A 23,504-nucleotide genomic window follows, 5' to 3' on the forward strand; every position below is an offset into this window, starting at 1 on the left:
GTTAAACAATTGTCTTGTTAAACAAGGCTGTTGAATGGGACAGTAGAATGGTTGAGAGAGGTGCCTAGGTGGATGGAACTGACCCCACATGCTCACGTTCAGCCAAAGCCTTCAGGTAGTATGGACAGTTTTAGAATGTTCTAATGTATCTGGTCTCTCACCGTTAACTCGCCAATTAAATTCAGATTTCTGGCTTAAAATGTCTCTTTGCAATCAACTAGATCCCTTTTGATCTTTCCCCATTCCTCTACTTCTGCCTTCTTTTAAAGGGCTGTCCACATGATGGTAGAGAAGTTGTTTATCCAGTTCTGTGTTATCCTCTGCTCCCTTCTGCAAACACCTATAAAATGGCAAAACTGGTGTACCTAAAGGGCTGTAATTTTGGCGTGGCTGATGTTCACCTAGTGGTTTTTATTTGCTAACCTGGCCCTTACCTTGGATATCATTGGAGGCACTGCTCCTTGAAACTTGGCTAGAATTCTATTTGTATCATTAGCTTAGGTGCCGTTCTAAGCTGTTTTCTCTGCCATTCTTCCCTCACCCAGGGACTCCTGCTGCCACCCATGGGCTTGTTAGCTGGCAGTCTCCACTTTCCCTTATGTTATTTTTCATCCCTATCCTGGCTTTAGCACACAGTGGTCTGCACAGCACAAAATAAGCTATTGAAAAGGATAAAACCTATCATAACAGGTGTACAACAAAGGATTATTTCTGTCTCAGTTTTGGCAAGGCCCCCAAACCAGCCCCTTTGGCCTATGGTCCAAAGTAAGATGCAGGCCCACCAAATTGGGACTAACATGGGCAGAAACTGGTTTTGTGACCCTTAGCTGATAACCTATTCACCATCCTAATAAAGAGGTTGGAGCAGGTAAGGGGGAGGAAGTGACATTTTAGAAGAGGACTTTTGGGAGTGCTGTCAGTGTACTGTGAAGGCTTTCCCCCTCATATCAAGCCTACGAAAGGGGCCTTTGATGAGATCACTTGAAGAATTTTCCCTATGTATCCTGGAGCTTGGAGGCATAGTGGTCTGGTGTCTGATACGCCAAGAAATCTAAAGGATGAGAGGCTGTGGTTGGCTAGTGCTCTGACCTCAGAGTGAAGAGATGGGACTGCATGAGGTGGCCTGTCCTTCCAGACTTTGTCGGGGCAAAGGATACATGAATACTTCCTATGGCTCAGAGGCGTTCACATGCTCCTCATGGGAACTGCAGGAAAAACACTGTTGGCCACAGAACGGGTATGAGCCGCAAAAACACCATGCAAATGGTGACATGAGGAAGAGTCAGTGTTAATCATTTATAAGGTTCAGAGAGGACCCAAAGTAGACAGCATGTCAGGGTCTTTCCTCTCTTCTTCTGTTCTCCTTGCGTTAAGGCTGGAGGAACCCAGTGGAAGCATAAGGAGTGAGAAGCAGAAGTTCCATGCAGAGAAATGGAGAGGAAATCAAGCATATCGTTCCCACTGCAGGTGGCCAGCCAGCAGCTGGCCTGAGTTGGGGGCTGGGAGAAACTTAAAATGAAGTTGAAAACTTTGATGATTTCACTGGGCAGGGCATATAATTGAACTGAGCCTGTTTGCGGGACTCACAGTGACTGGGAGAATTTTTACTCCTTATCTCAACAAATGTGTCCAGCTGGATATTCCATCCAGGGCAGTAAGTGTAGCAGCATTTTTTGAGTGTACCAATCAATTTGGGGGTGGGAAGTTAAGAATACATTTATTTTTAGATGTGCCCTGTTAGTCTTGCTTGTGAAACATAATAGTCACATTTCTTTTTGAACACCTGAGAAAAATAGTGTCAATTCTAATCCTACCACAGGCACTTATCTAACTACACATTTCTCCTCTCTTCACTCTTTCAGAGTGGTCTGGACTAGTCTCTAATCAACACCAGTGGAGTCTGTTCCTCTCTGAATCCTGTTTTTCTCACATGTTGCAGAAGGAAATTGGATGGTAGCTCAATAGCTAAGCTCATATCTCAGGTATTTTCTGGATTGGTTGTTGTATGGTTCTACATAATTTTTGGTTTTCAAATTCTTTCACTTTCTTTCTGCAGCTCTTCAAATTTTCATGGGGCTGTGGCCAACGAGTTGAGCAAATGCGAAAAAGTCTTTCACTGTGTGAGTTATTTTACTTTACACAGTGTCTCAGAGAGAACTCTTCAAGAGGCTTTCACTTTTTAAGGCAAAAAGAGCTGTTTGCATTGTGTTGTGATGGAAATTAAGCTATAAAGATATTACAGTTCTGTGCAATTTTTAACAGCTAAGATACTACATTGTGGAAAAGGTCATTATGCATTCATAGGAGAGCTTTCCTGAAAAAAATTCTAAATGGTTCTATTACGTTTTAAAATATTGATCATCTCCTTTCACCACTTAATTTCCCAGGTCTATACAGTGCCTTGTACAGAGTAGGTGCTCAATTAATATTTATTAAATGATTGACTTACATATCATAATATAATGAAAATGCAGTAGTTCCCCCTTATGCATGGGGAATATATTCCAAGACCCCCCAACAGATGCTTGAAACCGTGGAGAATACCAAAACCTATATAAAGTGTTTTTTCCTATACTTACATACCTGTGATAAAGTTTAATTTACAAATTAGGCACAATAATAGATTAACAACAATAACTAATAATAAAATAGAACAATTATAACAATATACCATAATAAAAGTTAAGTGAATGTGGTGTTATTAAATAAAATGAGTGTTACTTGAATACAATCACTGTGATACTACAACGGTTGATCTGATAACACAAACGGCTACTAAGTGACTGATAGGCAGGTAGCACATACAGTGTGGAGACTCTGGACAAAGGGATAATTACCTTCCTGAGTAGGATGGAGGTGGACGGTGCGAGATTTCATCACACTATGCAGAATGGCATCCAATTTAAAACTTATGAGTAATTACTTACTTCTAGAATTTTCCATCTAATATTTTCAGACTGCAGTTGACTGCAGGTAACTGAAACTGCAGAAAGCAAAACTGGAAATACAGGGAGACTACTATAAAATAATCTGCTATGTATCCAGGTGATTAAACATGGAGATTCACTAAAGGGAATCATATTGTCTATTCCCTACAAAGGGAATCTAGATTACAAATTCAGAAGAGCTTTTCTAAATGCTTCTTTGTTGTTGCTAATCAATGGTGGATGCATTTTCGTTAAGTAATATGATTTATTGAGCACTTATTCTAGGCCAATGTTTTGGGTGCTTTATGTGCATTACCTCATATATTTCTCAAGAGTCTTCTAAGGTCATCTTCATTTTACTAATAAGGAAATTGAGCCACAGAGAGAGTAGGAAATTTACTCAAGATTGCACAGCACCAGAATTTTAATCTGGTTTGAGCACCTGTTTTTAACCCTAAAAATTCCCTTAAAAAATTTCAAGAAGTTTTTCTGATGTACAGTAGCCTATCTAGGAAGTCTGTGTAAAATAGTTCTCCCATGCCTTTAGTGGTGGTATCCTATCCTTCCAGCCATGTATTCAGCTCATATTTAATAAGCATCTACAATGGGCCAGGCAGTTAGGAGCTGGGGATAAAATGAATGGGACAATGATCTGGGTGTCTACCCTCACGAAACTTACAGTTTGGTGGGTGCTAGGGATAGTTAATAAGCAATGACAATATAATATCATGGGGAAATATAGGGTTCCATAAAAAGAATACCCAACTCAGACAACGAGCCATTGTAAGCCTCCTGAGGAAGTAGCGTCTCATTCTTGGTATATTGCTCATACCGTGTTTCCCCAAAAATAAGACCTAGCTGGACAATCAGCTCTAATGCGTCTTTTGAAACAAAAATTAATATAAGGCCCAGTCTTATTTTACTGATAGCAAAATAAGGGTCTTATAAAATAATGTAATATGATATGATATGATACAGTATAATATAATATCAGGTCTTATATTAATTTTTGTTCCAAAAGATGCACTAGAATTGATTGTCCGGCTCAGTCTTATATTTGGGGAAACATGGTATCTAGGATGAGGCCACTACACAACCAGCAAAACAAGTCAGCTGTGTCCCTAGTTCCTATAGACGTGCCAGAAATTCAACAAATAGCTGTTGAATTACTGGTATTAGAATGCCTGAAAAAAAAACCTACAGTTAATTACTCCTCCATTCCCCCAATCTATGCTGATTATTATTTTTTTAAATTTAGGTTACCTTTAGGCCATGAAAAAAAATAGTGAAATTTCCTAATTAGTATCTTAATTCTAATCAATCCTAGAGTACCATATCTCATTCTTCTTACCACAGTGACCTGAACAAGATTTGATGACTCTAGCCATAAAAATCTTATAATAGGCTTTGGTTCACAGAACTGAGGTCATGAAACACATTGTTTGTCTTTTTATTAAATCAAATTTGAAAGTATACTTTTAAATATTTGTAAATGTTACACCTAATTAGCTCAAGGACTCTGATATAGACAAGCCCTACACAAAGTCCATAGGGTAGGTGAGTTTGTATATGTATGTTAGGGCTAGTATCAGTATTTTGGCTATAAGGTTCATCTGAGCATTAAAAAAAAAGTTAAAGTAAACAATAATGTTATAAATGGTGGCTTTAGATATTTTAAACTAAAATTAATTCTTAAATTTTGCTGTAATTCATCAAAAATTTTTATGACAAAATCCACACTATTTTAAATTATCTATGTCATTTCAAAACCCACCTTGCCAAGGCAAAAGCATCATCAATAAGACTTGCACGATCAGCAGAAGAAAAGTTCTGGGAAGAGGAAGAAAAAGAAGTAAGATTCTTAAAGCAAACTGTGGGGGAAAAATTAATATCATTGAGATGTTCTTCTTAGAACAAAAATAAAATAACTCACAGTCATTGTTACTCTTACCTTGTGGCTGGAGGAAAGCATGGTAGATATCAAGTGCCAAGTTGGTACTTCATAATTTACACGATAAAACCCAATATGGTCTGGGTTTATTTTGAGAAAAGCATTTCCACTAGGATTAGAAGGGTTCAAAGTGATTCCTGTGGTAGTAAATAAACACTAATGAGAAACATATTTGCATATATTGTAAACACAGGGAAATTAGACCCAGAGAGTAAAATGAAAAGAAAAGAAATATTAGCTCAAGTTTGATTTGGCTCCAAAGCCCCCAAGACTAATTCTTATTTAGTTGCCCAACTTTAGAATGTCCCTGTAGTGCATCAGCTGAAAAAGAAATAAGTAATGTAAATAAGTGTCCTATAATTTGTGACTTATGCTTCTTACTGGCAGAAGCTTGCAAAATGGGTGAAAGAATTTTGTGCTTATTATTCATTCAATAAAAGAAAACAATGCCTTAAAACAAAGAAGTGCTTTGCTTTCTGGGGGTCACTTATATATTGCTAATCATGATGGAATAATTACACAAAGAATATTCACTGGGGCATCCTGGGAGGGGACAAAAATGTAAACATTTAAAAGAATACTTTGTTTATTAAAATCAACATTCAAATTGATGGAAATGGCTATTGCTAAGCAGAATAATGATTTAAGAATCAGTAACACTTTTAAAATGTCAAGAACTGAAATCCAAACACAACATTCTTGATTTTATAATCCATTTCAGGCTTGCTCTTCCCATTTTATTTATCTTTGTAGAGTCTTATACTTCCTTATTTCAATTGATTACATCAATGCTTTTTCATCAGTGGATATACCAAATTAACTTTCTTTCTAAAGTAGCATCTACTATTTACATAAGGCTCTAGTAAATAAATTTTAGAAGCTCAACATTGAAGAAACAGAGACATTTTTTAGGTTAAAAAATCTCTTAAAATAATAGCTATGTTCTGACATGACTAGATTTGTTAGGAATACTCCTATACTTTTAAATTTATATATTCTTTTGTTTGCATGGACAATTTAAATAAGGGTGTGGGATTACTTAGTATATTTGAGGAATTGCAAATAGTTTAATGTAATGACAGTGTAGGATGTGATATTAGAAGACAGGAGACGAGGCTATAAATATGGGCTGGGGTTTCAATGTGAAGAACCACATGTCATATTAAGGAATACGTCTTCTGTTAAGATATCTTTTTTCTTTTTTTTTTTTTTTTCGCTTTTTAAATTAAATTTATTGGGGTGACAATGGTTAATATAATTATACAGGTTTCCAGTGTACAATTCTATAATATGTCATCTGTATATTGCATTGTGTTTACCACCCAAAGTTGAATCTCCTTCTGTCACCATATATTTGAACCCCTTTTCTACTTCTTCCACTCACCCTTGTTCCCTCTGGTAACCACTAAATGATTGACTGTGTTTGAGTTTTTGTTTGTCTTCTTTGTTTGTTGCTTTCAGTTTTATATCCCACATATGAGTGAAATCACTTGGTTCTCAACTTTTTCTGTCTGACATATTTCTCTTACCATGATAATCTCAAGATCCATTCATGTTGCCACAAATGGCAGTGTTTCATCTTTTCTTATGGCTGATTAATATTGTATTGTATACAGGGGGTGCCAAAAATGTATACACATATTAAGAAAGAAAAAACTGTATTAAAATTGTAATAATATATACCGATAACAAAAGATGAATACAAGTCACATTTGACTTCTGCAATTACAAGAGGTGCTCAAAGTGGTTGCCATCAGCATAATTTTAATACATATTTTTTTCTTGCTTAAAATGTGTATACATTTTTTTGGCACTTTCTGTATATGTACCACATCTTCTTTATCCAATCAGCTGTCAGAAGACACTTTGGTTGTTTCCATGATGGAGAAGGTTTTTAAGCAGAGAAACAACATGTTCAAGTCTGTTTTCTAGAAGGATAATTTCGATAGTGATATGGGAGACATAATAGAAGGCGATTCTAGAGTCCACTGTGATAATCTAGGGCAAGAGAGAATGAGGGCTTACATTAAGGTATAGATAATGAAAATAGAAAGGAGATGATGTATTCAAGAGAAACACTGCAGGTAAAATCAATACAATTCTTTTTTTGTCTTGATGTGGATAGTTAGAGGTGGGGAAAATGTCTTGCATGATTTGATGAATAATGGTGTTGCCAGTAGAGAATAGAGCGAAATGAGTCAGTTTCCGAGGAAAAATGATTTAAATTTTGGAAATGATTGCGAGGTTTGGAAGATATCCAAGACACAGTAGTTTTTCATAATATATTTGTACACTCTTCAACAAGACAATAAGTTTCTTTAGGACCTTTCAGAGTACGTACTTGACAAATTATAAACCTTTACCTCACTCATGTAATATTTATCTTTCTTTGTCATTCTCCCATGGACAAGTTGTTAAAAGGAAGCTAATCTTTTGGGAACCGTATACTTTGAATGTTTGTATCAGGAGGAGAGCCTCTTGCTAAGCACTGAGCCATGTGTTACAGAAGAAAGCTCATGAACTTTTGAGTCTGACAGATCTAGAATAAAAATCCTTGCTCTGTGAATTACTAGCTGTTTGATCTTGGCCAAATCACTTGACCTCTCTGTGTCCCAGTTCGGCATGAGGGAAAAAGGGATAAAAATCTCTCACAGGGCTGTTGTGAAGATTAAATAAAATAACATAGGTAAAGTGTTGGTCATATAGTTACATGTCCAACAGATGGTAGCTATCCTCGTTATAATGAAAGGGGATATGCTGCCAGTTCTATAAATAGCAAAGCAAATATAAATAACATTGAGAAGTTCCTGGCAATCCATCTAAATACTGCAGTATTTTAGTGTGCTTTATATATACCTAGTTAAGCCTGTCTAGAGTTACTGTGATTTTTCTCACTTTATAAATGAGGAAGTTGAGATCCAGGAAATTAGTAGTTAGAGACTTTCCAAGTTCATGCTACTTTCAGAACAGTTGTCAATGGCAAAATACTGTTGGGTTGTTTAGTTACATAATGAAGTAGGCAGGACTAAAATATTGATGCCTATTCCAGATGGTGCATAGAAGTAACATTATGTGTTTATCTTCTGTGTATGTTTCTGTGTGTGTGTGCACCTTCCATATACACACACACACAAACACAGAATACACACAATGGAAAATTATTGTTTTATGATTAGTAATCCTTTTCATTTGAAATTATATTGTAAACACCTTGTAATTTTGTTATATATATATATGAAAATGGAAATTTAATGATCACAAAATACTCTTATAAATTGCTTTGTTTTGCTTCTTGCTAATTTTATACACCTTTAAATGCAATAATTAAACTCCCTTGTTAATGCTATCAGCTTGATGACATCTCTAAAATAATAGATGTACCTGAACTCTTTCTTTACCCTTATTAAGTAAACTCTCTTCCTGGGAAGAGAAAATCTAATTAGCTGACATGAGTATTCTGGTTCACCTTGGTCAGTATTTTTTTATTTGTGTAAATTAACAAATTAGCATTCTTATAGCTTTGGTTTATGTGAATGAATACTCCAAGACTTGGTTGACCAGGGCTGACTTGATGAAACTGAGCTTCTGAACCTGCAAAACTGAATCCAATAATTGAATCCATAATGATACAATCAAAATTTAACATTCCATGAGTCTCAGCTTGAAAGAATGAAAAAAGTTTCTTATTCTCTCTTTCTCTCTTGTTAAAGTATTTATTTTAAACGTATAATTTAAAAATATATTTCCATCATTATTTTGATATGAAATATTCAAATATAACTACTATCAAATTTTAGCAATATCCTATTAATATGGTAGTCAGAATTTGGCTGTCTAAACCATCCAGAACGGATCCTCACATCTGAGAGTTAGTAACAGAGTCCTCACGAAGTCTATACCCTTTCCTACGCTCCAGACCCTCTCCTAGACCCTATGTGTTTAGGAATGCTTATTTTAAAATATTATGTATTAACAAGATTGGCTATATGATATCATGTGTTAATCTTCAATTCTTCTAAATGTTAGAAAGCAGCAGATTAAAAACAAAAAGGTGGTATACTACTAAAGTTAGATACACTGACAATAGCTAAAATAGTACTAAAGACAGAGGCATAATTAAAGTATGCACAGATAACCTCCAAAAGCACAGCAGTGGGATGGGGGCAGCAAGCAAGACTTCATTATGCAACGACTTACTAAACCCTTAGTAAATCTTGGGATGTGCATACCTTACTGGGAATAGAATGGGTAGGGGACGAGGAGTACATTGTGTTGTTTGTATCTTCAAGAAGCTTATAATTTACTTAAAAAAGAAAAGACAAAGCATATTAAAGCTTAAACAACAATGATGGTGTTTAAAATATAAAGTAATAATACTAGGAATAAGGATGAATGAAAGTGACAGCAGAAAATATATTACAGATGGGAAGAGGACAGGTTTTTCAGGGCAAGTTAGAATGGCCAGTGATAAAGTTCCTCTTCCTTTGCTGCAAATTACATGTTTAACGTTTTTAACATTTAAAATATTATGTACAATACAAATGTAAATAAAAGACTTTGGTGGGGAAGTCCCACCATTGCCTGGGAAATTTCTAACTGATGAATCATCAAAGAAACCAAGAGGAGAGAGGTAGGGCTGGTAACCTGAGCTCACTGCCCATTCTGTACACTCAGGACTTGATCATCATCGGGGCTCTGAGCTGAGAGCTGAAGATGTCCCCAAACAGGAAACAGGAACTTAGTGCATCGCCTAAGAATGGAGCGGGCACTTTGAAGCAGGAAGGAATGTCTAGTTTGCTTCTGGCTAAGTGACCAGTCATGATTCTGACGTTTCAGATAAAAATAAGTCTGTCATCAAAGCTCTGTGGACATTAAAGCTCATTCATTCAATAAACAATTACTAGGTACTTGCAGGACCTAGAGAAAAATCACCACAACAAAAAATAAACTCCATTTCCTCAAGGAATATTCTATGGGGAGGGGAGAGACAGATAAGTCAATAGTTTTAGCAAAAAAAAAAAAAAAAAAAGTGTTAACTGTAATGACAGAGAGATGAAGAGTTCTGTGAGAGTTCTCAGCTCTCTCACTTGCATACCAGCATACTCTGTCCAGGGCACAATTCCTGTCTATGCTTGGTGAAGCTTATCACCCATTTAAACTCTACTTTTAGCCTCCCACACTCTAAACCTAGATGTCTTTTTCTTTAGTAACTTTTCCTGAATCCCCAAATTTGGCCCAGTGCTTCTCCAATGAGTGCCTTTGGCTATTACCAGACGAGGCATTTATGACAGTATTATATTTGCCTGCTGACCCGTCAGCATCCTCCCTAGACAGTAAGTGCGACAGGGTAAGGATTGTGTGTTTTTCCTCTCAGTATTGTCTCCATGCCTTTCCCTGTGTCTGCCGCATAAGTTAGTTCTCAATAAACACTTGCTTTGGAAGAACTGATTAACTTTTTAATTAATTAGGAATGAAATTTATTATTCAAATATTCTATCTAATATATACGTAATATATGTAAGGAAAAATGTTTATTGTTGCTAACTCTTAAAATTTATTTTATGAAGCACCTGAGTACGTTTTAGTTATCTAGAAAATTCACTTATATGGAAAGCTTATTCCATGAAAACGCTGGGTAAATTGTGTTGGTGTACATCAGGGGTGTCCAAACTGTGGCACGCGGACCAACTGCGGCCCATGACCCATTGTTAATTGGCCCGCAGCAAATTCCAAAAATATATTTAGTTTACTTAAATAAACCAGGTGAGGCAATACGTACTTCACCTCAAGTGAGTGGCCCGGCTGTTTGTGTATTTTACCGCATATGGCCCTTGGTGAAAAACGTTGAAAAAAGTTTGGACACCCCTGGTGTAGATGAAACATTCATGCTTTTCAATTTGTAAACAGCAAATCAAGCAGTTTCCAAGACATTCCTCCAACCCTCAATTAACCAATGGTGACCAGTGGGGAAAATATGTAGTAATAATTAAACCAAATCCACTGAAAACCTCCCAATGGAATCCTAGCCTATCACACCTTTTATCAGTGCTATTACAGATTCTTAAAGGTGTCTTTTTTTCTGTTTTCTCCATTTTCCTTTTGCAAATCTGCTTATGAATAAGAAAATGGTCAGAAGACAGGTCAGAAAAGATAAAGCATGGTACTCAAATACAATATAATCATATAAAATACAAAAACAAAATGGCATTGGCTTGGGAATTCTGGAAGAATTAAGGAGAATTGTTGATCACAACAATTAAAGTAATTGTTAGTATAAATGAGCAAGAGAAAGTTTTGTTGTGAAACTAATAAAAAGGGGTCTTACCTTGACAATACCAAAGCTGGTAGAGATTATATAAAAGTAAAAAATTACAAAAAGTTTGTCATGAAAGTAAAACACCCCAAAAGTAAAAAAGAAAACCCCTCCAGAATCCACACAAAAACTTGCACAAAAATGTTTATAGCAGCATTATTCATAATATCCAAAAGGTAGAAACAATCCAAAAGCCCAACAGCTGATGAACAGATAATCAAAAAGTAGCAGATCAATATGACATGAATATAATTTGGCAATAAAAAGCAATGAAATAATGACACATGCTACAGGATAGATGTACATCGAAGACATTATGCTAAGAGAAGCCAGTCACAAAATACTACATATATTGTTCCTTTTATATGAAATGTCCAGAATAGGCAAATCTATGCAGACAGAAAGTAGATGAGAGGTTGCTTAGGGCTAGGGGTATGGGAAAATAGAGAGGCTAACAGCTAAAGATTATGGAGTTGAGGTAATTAAAATGCTCTTCAATTGACTGTGTTGATGGTTCCACATGTCTGTGAATATAATAAAAACCACTGGATTGTATACTTCAAGTAGGTGAATTGCATATCATGTGAATCACATCTCAATAAAGCTGTTTAAAAAAATAATTACTGGAACTAGGGTAAAACTTTACTTGCTAACGGAAATATTACCTAATTATGTTTTTTAGAGCATTTTGCAGGAACAAATAGGCATATGTAAATAAAGGATAGGAGCCACAGGTGAAAGTTATTCTGAAACCAAGTCCTCATGAGATGGGGAGAAGAAGAGTCTCATTTATCTTAGATAAGAAATGGTTTTTGAACACAAAACAATGGTAAAAGGTATAAAAAGCAGGATTCTTCTGGGATAACTGCTAAAACATGCCTTACTTATTATTATTTTTTCAATGATTTAGAGCAGAGAATATATGATTAGGTCTCCTTGTTTTTTACATAACTAAAATTTTTCAAGAAAGAAAAAGGACAAATCAATGGAGATAGAATACAGAAATATATTTGAAATCAACTTAAGTGAGCTGAGTTTAACACAGGTAAACGCAAAGTAATTCATTTAGGGAGATGGATGGATGGGTGGATGGATGTAGGTATAGATAGTGCCTTGAGCTACCGCTGACAAATTACAACTTAGAAAAGATAATTTGGAGTAGTTAAAAAGTCTAATATGCTGATTTGGGAAAATGATAGGTATAATTTAATGACAATATTTAAAATGTCAGGCTTGTCACATAACATTTTAAGAAATTCAATGGCTTACTAATCTAATATAAAGGAAAAAAGGAAGGAAGAAGGGAGGAAGGAAAGAAGGAAAGGAAGGGAGGGAAGGAGGGAAGGAGGAAGAGAGGAAGGAAAGGAAGAAAATTTATAGATTGATCCTCCAATGGTTGGGTACGTGACCCTTCTCCTTTGGATATGGGTATTTATTATTGTGTCAGTCTTGGTAAATCATTAAAAAGAATATCTCAAGGTAGAAAAATTTCATTGTTGTAGATAAGGATTTGTACTCATCAATAAATTGTTTGAGATGTCTTTTAGATGAAATTTGTATCGTAGGTTCCAATTTGCTGTTATTTCTTTACATTTATATTAATTTAATGTGGTATATTAATCCAAAGAAGAAGTAAATCATTTGATAATATTTACCTCCTGTTTCTGACCTATTGTAGAATGTAATGCTTGACGTATCACCTTCAGTCCATTTGACTGGAATATTCCATGTGTAACTAAAGGTTTTTAGAAAGAAAAATTTAACTTTCATTACTGAAAAATAAAAACATATCCAAAGTAAAATTAATTTTAAAAGCAGTAGACAATCAAATTTTCCTCATAAGTGATCATCCAGTGTATAGTATACAATTGATACAGTTAATATAATACTCTTTAGTGATGAAGATAGGCCATGTAACTGCTTTCAATTTCTATAAATCTTTAAAATTTGGAACTTTGTATCAAAAAGTTAGCTGAGGATGAAAAAGATTATTTCAATAAAATGCTTTGAGGCTTTGGAACAAAGATATTGCATAAAAGGGTGCCAAAAAAATGTATATACATTTTAAGAAAGAAAAGCTGTATTGAAATTGTAATACTCAATATATACCGATAACAAAAGATGAATACAAGTCACGTTTGACTTCTGAAATTACAAGAGGTGTTCAAAGTGGTTACCATCAGCGTCCAGACACTTCTGATTATGGCAAACTACTGTTTGAGCAGCGTTGACCAGTGTCAACTTGTATACATTTTTTGGCACCCCCAGTATAATACATTATATAATAATATTGAGCATTTACACACATACTTGCACATATAGTACTAATATGCTACAGTTTCTGTCAATGAACACAAAGCATTTTTAGAATTCGGAAGATAATCTTAAAATGCTGTAAAGGAAATAAGACATTTTATATACTGTATTGAAATTACAATATCATCATCTCTTAAAGTTTCTCATGCTCTTTAAATATCTCCTATTTAGAATCATGTGAACTGATGTACTGCAAAGGAAATATCTTCAGGCAATCTTGTTTCCGGGGGTTTTAGTGTTTTCTTTAGCTACTTACTTTTTTTTTTTATGGAGCAGGGAGGGGAGAATACAATATGTATTTAACATTTTAGTCTTGAAATCTCATAAAAGAGGTATTAAATGTCTTTTTAATTGTTTGTTCTCATATCATCTCCTATCAGTCAGAAAATACAGGAGATCTAAAGAGAAGGAGAATCTGTTTTGGGATTTGGGTTTCAACTCAAGGTTGGCCTTGTTTTTCTTCCCTTGTGATTGTTCAAGTCCCTAATAGAGAATGGGCGAATGATAATTCCTCTTTTTAAGGTATAATACAATTTATGTAATTCAGAGAGAATATATTTTGCATGAAATGTGATATAATTTCAATATAGTTTATAAAATATGTTATTTCCTTCTTTTTTAGTAGTTTTAGTAGTTTTATAACTACTGAAATGTTTTATAATAGAATTGAGCTGTTACTAGCTCTCTTGGAGGATTTTATTGCAGTGGAATGTTTTTTTGGCTAGAAGTTTCATCGAACTAATACATAAACTGTCCTGGGTCCTATAGCAGACATTGTCAGTGCTCCACCCTATCCCCTTGAGTCTCTTGATCATTTTTGTACACTCCAGAATCCACCGTGCTTTCCCTGCTAATAGCCAGCACCTGGGTCTCTCCGTCAGAGGCCTGCCCTCTGGCTGCCTGCAAGGAAAGCTAGAAGTTCCTGAGAATTTACATTCTTGGATGCAGCCCTTTGCTAGTGATGGATGGGCATGAGCATCTTCCTTGTTTCATCTGTCAGGACCACTCTGAAGTTCAGTGTCCAGACACCATCTTCTGCAGGACCTGCTCGATACTGCACCCTATGTGCTTGATTTCCCCACTTCCCTTTCCCCTACCAGTCTTTTCTAGAAACACTTCTTAATGAGTCACTTTTCCTTTAAAGATCACCTCAGGATTTGCTTTTGCTTTTAGGGAAGACAACGTAAGAGCGATCCCTTGTAGCTTCTCAACAGACAAAGAAGCATTTTTTAAAGTCACATCCTATATACATGTTTCATTGTTTCACTGTTCTGCTGATTTGGTGCTGCACGTAGACTAACATTTCATTCCTTCGTGCCTTTCCCCAATGCCAACCTGACCTAATCAACAGAGCACACAGTGTCTGGATGCCCCATGTGCAGAGTCAGGATTTCACATTTCGACTATCCCCTCTAAAATGGTCTCTGCAACTACAGTGGGCCTAAAAGTGGGCATAAGTTATACTATTAAGGTCATGTAAAAAAATATTGCTCTGAACTCTGTAACAGTATCATTAAGACAAAAAGGATAGAGGGTTAAGGCTATATAATTTTATAGTTTTAGAATCACTTATAGGATCTAATCTAATTGAAGCTGAGTAAAATAATAGATTTGAGAGTACTAGATGCCAAGAAATGAAAATAACATAAATGAAATGATGGAGTCTCCTCTTTGTTATCTAAAATTCAGGAGTATCCACTTTCGTTTTTAAAAGGTGTAATTCACTTTTTTCTTTATATCTAACAATAGAACAGGCTCTGGCAGTATTAAACATGACCAATCTAATTTTCATTAAGGTCACTGACTTTGATTAACCCAAGGTAACACACCTACTCCCATTCTTCCTCCTGTTTACATTGAGTAGACTGTTGAAAACATGTAAGTTTGCCTGATAGAGAGTTCCCCCTGATGGAGATGTGAAACTGGCCCATTTCAAAGAGATCGTTGAGCCCCTAATGTTAAAACCGTAACTTATATATATATTTATACACACACACACACACACACACACATACAACACGTGTATACATGTGAGCCATTTGAATTATGAAAAGGTTTTGATCAGTAAGAATTCCCTAATCTTGGAATATTTAAGCAGTGAGAAAAGGGAGGAGGCCATTCAGTTTATAGTACAAATTAACCAAACACATTGTCTATTAGGTAGGAATGTATCTCAACAGAGAGCAAGTGGACTCTAGAGTTGGAGAAAGAACTCATTAGTTTCTGAGGGTATGAAGGCATATATATAATCTAATTTTTCAATCCAGAGAAAAATAAGGAAGGATGACTCTTGATATAATGTCTTTTTCTTGCTTATTTGCTCAGGAACTACTACTGATTTTTAGCAATTGTTCTCAACAGGGAAGCACATGTTTTCTAGGTTTATTTCCCTATGCACATATAGCTTTATGTTTTTTTTAATAGAACAAGTGGATTGACTTTATGACAAATGATCACTAAAAGTCATGTATCTATATAAATTTAAATAAAACAAAAATAGTATCTGAAGGTAGAAACTAAAGAAAATATTAGAGAAAATTGTAAATGTTAATATAGTTCCATGTTCTAAATCTTGATGAATATAATTTAAAGATTTTTTATGACTGATGATATATTTAGTTCATTTGGCAATACAATTTTTTGTTTGTTTGGAGAGAAATCCATAACCAAGGAGCAGTTTTAAAAATTCCTTCAGTCTAAAAGTAGTGTTGGCATGTCTTTGGCTCAATGAATCAGTGGGTACATATGACAAAAGGGAGCAATTACTGTTATGCTTTTGCAATGGAAGTTTGTTTCTCAGGAGATAAATATTCTTTTTAATTTTAATATCCAAAAGCTATTAAATAGCGGTATTAAATATGGCCAATCTAATTTACTAGAACATAAAATAGTAATTATAAATTATAAAACAAACATTTCATAGTTAACAGGACAATCACAGAAATTATTATGTTGATTTTTATAACTGAATTATCTATCACCTGATAATAAGTCACCTCTATGTTTCAATTCATTCCTATATAATGAAGGAAAGAGTAAAAAACAAAAGTTGTCGCCATTATAATCTTGGTTGCCACTATAAAGAAAAGATAAAGAAGTATATACAGACACTCCCCCCCAATTGATCTCATTTGGCCTAGGAACTCAAATTTTCCTTTGTTCTGGCTTGAACTATTAATCTTCAGAAGTTGGATTACAGCAAAATATCCAGTTTCTCTGAATGTCCTTTATTTTGGGACAGCTGACTGTCTGAGAATTAAAGAGGTGTGGCTGGTAAACGGTGAGTACCACTGGCTTTCTTGATATAATTCTCCTGTTTAGGTGCCAACCAGTATCTTAGAAGTAGCTCATTTAATAATTCTCAGTGCTTTTCATTCTCTGAGGCCTTGGACAGAAAGCATTTTGTCAATTTGAATTTTTGTAAATATCTGAGTATGCTGTCAGTGTGACTTATTTCCCAAAGTCCTGAATTGGAAGTCAGAAAACAGCTTCTGTTACTGAAGGGAGTGTGTATCACAAAGTGGGTCTATAAAGATCTTTCATTTCTCTAGAAATATGGCTATGAACACTATAGAACTATATTCTAACAGGAGATTGTTTTCTGTAAATTCATCTGATTCAATTCCCTGAACATTGTTTATTCTTTAACTAGAAATTTTAGCTCAGCCTAATCTTGGGAATATCAGCCACACCTCTCCAGCCATGACCCTCTCCTAGTGCAGCCTGGTCACTCCATCATCTCTAACATGGTCACTTTCTATAGCATCGTCCTAACTGGTCTCCCTGTCCCACTCCTGCCTCTCTGATCTGTTCTTCATAGTGCAGCCAGAGGAGGACTTCGAAAAATATGAGCATGATCCTGCCAATTCTCTCCTTAAAGTCCTTGGATTTATACACCATTGTTCAAAATCTTTAACATCGTCTGCATGCCAGGCCTCTGCCTTCCTCTCCAACTTCATCTCACACCACTTTTCCTAGTGCCCCTCTGCTGTGCAGTTTCTTGGAGCCAGACTACCTGTGTTCAAATCAAAGCTCCATCACATGCTTACTGTGTAACCTTGAATAAGTTACTTAATCATTTTCTGCCTCCATTTCCCCATCTGTTATAATAAAACACCCTAAAGTGCTTTAAATAGTGCCAGCTACTTAGTACATGCTCAATGAGTATTGCATAGAATACGTATACCACCTTTTTTTAACTCCGGAGCCCTCATATGTCTTGTAGTTTCTGTTTTGAATATCCCTGATGATCAAACTTCTACACTAGTTTACTCACCTTAAATATCACTTCCTCAAGAAAGAAAGTCCTCTGTAACCCTCCCTGCCACACTGTTAATGGGCCAACCCATTAACTCAGGCTCAGCCTACCAGTGCACACATAGGACAGGAGAGAACAATTTACTGTGAGATTTCCAAATGGAAGCTTGTTTTGTAAGAGAGAAATACTTTAAAATTTTAATATCTAAAGACTCCAGCAGTATTAAATTTGTCCAATCTAATTTGCTAGAACATAAAACAGTAACTAACTACAAAGAACACAGATTATAGTTATTAAATGAAAAACTTTCTGGGACATCTTCTTCACACCCTGTAATTCTCCTTCCTCGTGTTATCCTAATTGCTACTGAATAATTGATCTGTGATGATTTATATATGTGACTATAAAATAAAGTCAATGAGACTATTAACACATAGATTTCATTGGAAATCAGGCAGTGGAGATTAGACGCTGCCTTGAGTGGGGGGTGCATGCAAAATTCTCTCTATCCAAACTGTGTTAAGTGGGAAGAAGGGACAATAAAAATTAACATGGGTGAAATTGGAATGATGTTCATGGGATCAGTGCCACGTGATGTTGCTCCCATGTAGCCAGGCTCCAGTCTAGGAGGGTGCTCAGCTGGGTAATGCAGGGCTGGGGTGGTACCCCCAGATGGGTACACCCAGGGGCTGGACATCCTGAGATCCTGATTTTGTTCTTTTCCGTTGGGAGTTTCTGGGAGCACTCCAGAAACGTATATAAAAATAATCATTTAGTTATACAGAAGTAGATGTAGTATTAAGACTTTTGTACAAGTTGACCTTATACAAGCGTGCTAAGTTTTGAAACTATCAGCTATGTCAACATGTTTTGCCAGCTTTTGCAATATTTGAAAAGTGTTAAAAAATCTGAGAAAATGACATATTTAATTTGTAATTTTAACTGAACTTCTCAGAATATCTTAATTCAATAGTTGTGTTTGGATGTCTAGAATAGTCTGATTTTATAGTTAAAGCTTTGATTCTTAATATGTTGAAAATGCCCAAGAAATTTATTTATGAATTTTAATTTGTTAAATTCAAAAAAATGTATAGGAAAGTTTTATAAAAATTAGATTTATAAGTCTGTGTCTTTAGGTGTTTGTATTTTGAAATTGTAAATGGATTTTAATAAAATTTTAAGTAACGTTCAAAAGTTTCTCATAAACGACATATGCAAGAGGATTTGATTGAGTTTGTAATTGCTGTTGAAATGCTCAGGACAATTTCATTTGTGCAATTAGTAAATAAAAGCATCCTTAATCAAAAACGATGGTGATGGAAGGGGAACTGACTCTGGTTGGTGAACACACAATGGGATTTATAGATGATGTAATACAGAATTGTACACCTGAAATCTATGTAATTTTACTAACAATTGTCACCCCAATAAACTTTAATTAAAAAAAAAAAGAAAGAAGATAAAAAAAAAACACTAAAGAAACTGCTATTGAAAAGCCACCTTCCCACAGGCCAGCACCCCCTTTTAAATGCTACTGGTTTTAGTTCTTCTGATGTCTAGCTCTGTAACTCTAAATACCTCTATTTTTTTTAAATAGTGTTTATTAACTCGTCCATGAGAGAGGGTGATTGAGCTACTTACACTACTTTCTCCATTCCCCATTTAACAGTCAAAATTTCATAAAGTAAAATTATTGTTAGACTTTCTATAGGTCACAATTATTCCTTTAAATAATATACTCATACTGCTATTTTTGGTTTATAGATGTTAGTATTGCTATGCTCCCCTAACTCTAAAAGAAGGATATCCTATGGAGTGCTGGTAATTAACCGGCTTTGGGAAGGGAACAGAGTATTTGCTGATTTCCATTAACTCACATCATGACCAATTTCAAGCTACCGGATGATGTCCCTGGGTTAGGATTAGAGCCAGCTCTAGCACATGACAGAATTAGTATTCCAACACTTTCTTCCACTTGTTCTCCCTCTGCTAGCTCCTTTCTTCTGTCAGCTATTTTTTTCTTGTCACAATGTTGACTGCTTATATTTGCATTCTCTTTTTGCCACAATAACAATTTTTTTTGTATTTGTTATCCACTGGTTGATTATAAAAGTTAAAAGCCAATAAATAACCTTTATGAAATTATTCTATATACAGATTGTTGGCCAAGAAGTGTGTTGGAGATATATTCCCTTCTCTATGGTCTGATTTCATAGCCCCTGAGTCACTTAAGTAAAATTCCCCCCTACCATCCTAACATAAGGGTCAAATGGACTCCTTTTACTTATTCTTTATCAACGGCATAAAGTCACTTTACTTGCTTCATATTTTTTAATCACAATTTTTGCATATAGCCTTTTAGTTTTTCAAATTTTCTTTAGAGTTGATCGAACTGATGGGCCTTCACCAAGTCCTCAAGTTTTCCCATCCTCCCAATCACTCTTTCCTGGAGATCACCTACCTTAGCCCCAGTCATCTGCTCTTATTCTCAGAGCTGTGAGCCCACTGGATCACTGTCAGCCTGCATTTCCTTATGGCTTTCCTAAGTTGGATACACTGTTTCCTGGATCCCATCTCTTCCTCTCTTTTTTTGATTTATTCATATTTTTCTCTCCCTCCTGCAACACCCCTGGAGTGCTGTATGGAAAGCATTTTCTGGGGCTGCATGTCTAAAAATGTCTTTTCTGTGTTTTTGCATTTGGTTTAGTTTCACTGGATAGTGAATGAGAGGTTGAAAATATTTTTTGCTTCAACATTTTAGATGATTGCTCCTTTTTTTTTCTTGTATTCAGGATTGCTGTGGAAGAGACTAATGCCATACTAACTCATGTATCCCCGTTTTCTGAAATTTCATGAGAACATAGCTAGATATGATTTTTGTTTTTTCCATTTGTACTGCGTACTCAGTGGGGCCTTTTCAGCAGAACCCACGTGTTCTTTATTATTTCTTTGGTATCATTTTCCCCTCAAGTTTCTCTGTTTTCTTTTTTTGCCAGACTTCTATTAGTTGGGTGCTAGACTCTCCATGTTTATCTTCTTTCATATTTGCCAGTTTTATGTGTGTTTGCCTTATATTTTTAGAGAATTCCCCCAATTTTTTTTTCATTGGTCTATTAATATTTTTTACAATCAAAAATTTAATCTTCCAGAGATCTTTGTGTGTTCTCAGTTTGTCCTTTCAAAGACATTCTGCTCTTAGTTAATAGGTATAATAGCTTTTTTGATCTCTGAATATATTTCATACATTTATTTTCTATTTCCTCAATTATGTTTTGTATAGAGACAAGTGTTTTGTTTGTTCACGTGGGACTTTACCCTTTCTAAAAGCTTTTAGGATTTTTTCATGTGTTTTGTGATCCTTGATTGTCCATTCATATTTAAGAAAGAAGGACTAAATTGATTATTCTTGGTGTCTTGTACGTAATCCCTCTACTGTTGAGAAGAGGTATAATTTTGAACCGGAAGTCTGACTGGAAGCTCTGTGTCTGTCTGAAGGGAGCTGGTAGCTTTACCCATCCATCCAGCAAATGCCATAAGAGGAAAGCTTTACTCTGGGCATCCCAACCAAAGGGAAATTCTTAGCTCTCCTCTACTGAGAGCTCTGCACAGAGGAAAGGATGGCAGTAAATGAAGGAAAAGTAGAGAGTAGGGAGGGAGGTCTGAATAGAACAATGTCCTGAGTCTAGACTTCAAATTAATTCTCTTATTTTCAGCCTCACTTCTCATTCTTGCCCTCCACTTTTCATGTTGACAATGAGCCCAGAACCTGCCTAGGCATAGGGAAGATCAGCTGCCACTTCTACTGCAAGTCCCTTTTTCTTGGCTGCATCTTCCTCAGTTTATTTTTTGTCAATATTTCTCCTTCTGCTTTACCTCTTCTAGAATTCTATGATACGTATAGCCCTTTCCCTTAATTTTCTTTACTTTCCTGAGTTTATTTCTTTTGGCACCTTTATTCCTTTATTCAGTGATTTCTGGGAAGAATAGAACTTAGATGCATGTGCTCATTCCACCATTTTGAACCTGGAGACCACTGAGCTATTTCTGAATGCCTTTGTTTCCCTACAGACACAGTGCTTTTATATTATCACCCATCAGTTACGTACTAAAGAGCAAGATCTAAACAAATGGCCAGTATTTCCATCAATTTTCTGCTTTTCTCTTGAAATGCATTACAGATCCTTACCCAAGAACTGAATGTGGTTGAGAAGCATTAGCTCTTGAATCCAACAGAAAGCGTTTCTGTGTGATGTGTGTCATATCTGTCACATTAAGTACAGGATAACCCATCTGGTTGGTCCAGGTGTCCATTACTTCTGTCACTGGTAGGTTACTTGCCTAAGATTTAAAAAACATGGAGAATAATTAACAAATAAGGGGAAATAAAAGCACAACTGATCAGATAAAGAAATAACTGATAAATAATTTGTTAATCAGACAAAGAAATATTTGGGAATATATTCTTCCTTACCTCTTCAAGTGCTTTCCAAAAATCTGAAGTTTTTGCATTCATAAATTTGTATTTTTCCAAGTAAATCTGTATGTGAAAGATAACAAGTATTTTAGGAGTCAATGTGTGCTTTTCTCATAGTTCCACAACATGAGATAAACCCCTTGACATATTTCACTCTAATGTATAATGTAGCAAGTGTATCTAGAATGCAAATCAAATGGTACACTATAAGCAAAACATCCTGTAACCAATAAAAACATTGTACAAATAATAATTTATTTGTAAAGCATAAGGAATATTTTTTCTTATTACTGAGATTTATTTATTTTTTTGGTCTAATGGAATTGTGAACAAGACAGAGAAAGAATTTAGTGTTTTCTGGACAAGCAATATAAGATACTTAAGGGGAGTCAGGTATTCAGCAAACAGTCAACAGACCGTAATATTTTTGATCCACTATGAAGAGGGATCCATAATTCTGTGACCTTTACCTGTCCACTGATGGCTGCATCCTTTACCTTTATTTATAGTGGTGTTTTCTCATCTTAGACACTAGATGACCCCATCACACACAAATGATTGAGGTGATATGCAAAAACAAAACAAGTGAGCGTGGCTCTAAGCCAGGGCTCTGCTAACTTTTTCTATAGAAAGCTATAAAGTCAAGATTTTAAGCATTGTGGGCCATATAATTTCTGTCACAACTACTCAACTCTGCCTCCTTAGCAGAAAAACAGCCATAAATAATATGTAAATGAATGAGCATGACTGTTTTCCAATAAATCCTTATTTATTCACACTGATATTTGAATTCCATTAACTTTCATGTATCATGAAATATTCTTCTTCTTTAGAATTTTTCAGCCATTTAAAATTTAGAAATGATTTTTTTTGTGGACATTACAGAAATGAGTGGTGGGCCAGATTTAGACCCCTGCTCTAAAGAAATGAATAATAATAATAATAATAATAATAATAATAATAATTGGGGAAATTATTCACTTTAAAGACTGTCTTCACTCTTCAAATATTTTTAAAATACAAATTTTTAACTATAAGTTTTCCCCTTTTGACAATTGTGTTCACAAAATCTCTCTCTATATGAATTTTCAGATATAATGTAATATATTCATAGAGAAAAATCCCAATCTTCTCCTAATCTCATAATTGGGTGCCACTGGTGGTTCTCCAAGGAAACCTTCCAAATCTCCTGTATATCATTCCTCTTACTATCTAGAGTTGTTCCATTTAGAATGTGGAAGTCTTTGATAGAAATAGAAGCTTCT

General features: G+C 35.3%; 1 protein-coding gene across 1 annotated transcript in view; it reads right to left on the bottom strand.

Annotated features, from left to right (window-relative positions):
- ENPEP (glutamyl aminopeptidase) overlaps positions 1–23,504 on the bottom strand; it is a 94,392-nt gene that overhangs the window by 22,660 nt on the left and 48,228 nt on the right. Inside the window, exons 9-13 of the mRNA XM_074322470.1 lie at positions 22,237–22,302; positions 21,952–22,103; positions 12,847–12,926; positions 4,879–5,015; positions 4,702–4,757 (exon numbers count right to left, since the gene is read on the bottom strand). Of these exons, the coding sequence (XP_074178571.1) occupies positions 4,702–4,757; positions 4,879–5,015; positions 12,847–12,926; positions 21,952–22,103; positions 22,237–22,302 (491 nt within the window). The remainder of the gene's footprint in view (positions 1–4,701; positions 4,758–4,878; positions 5,016–12,846; positions 12,927–21,951; positions 22,104–22,236; positions 22,303–23,504) is intronic.

This window comes from Rhinolophus sinicus, linkage group LG02 (assembly GCF_036562045.2).
Source record: "Rhinolophus sinicus isolate RSC01 linkage group LG02, ASM3656204v1, whole genome shotgun sequence".
Classification (NCBI taxonomy): Eukaryota; Metazoa; Chordata; class Mammalia; order Chiroptera; family Rhinolophidae; genus Rhinolophus; species Rhinolophus sinicus.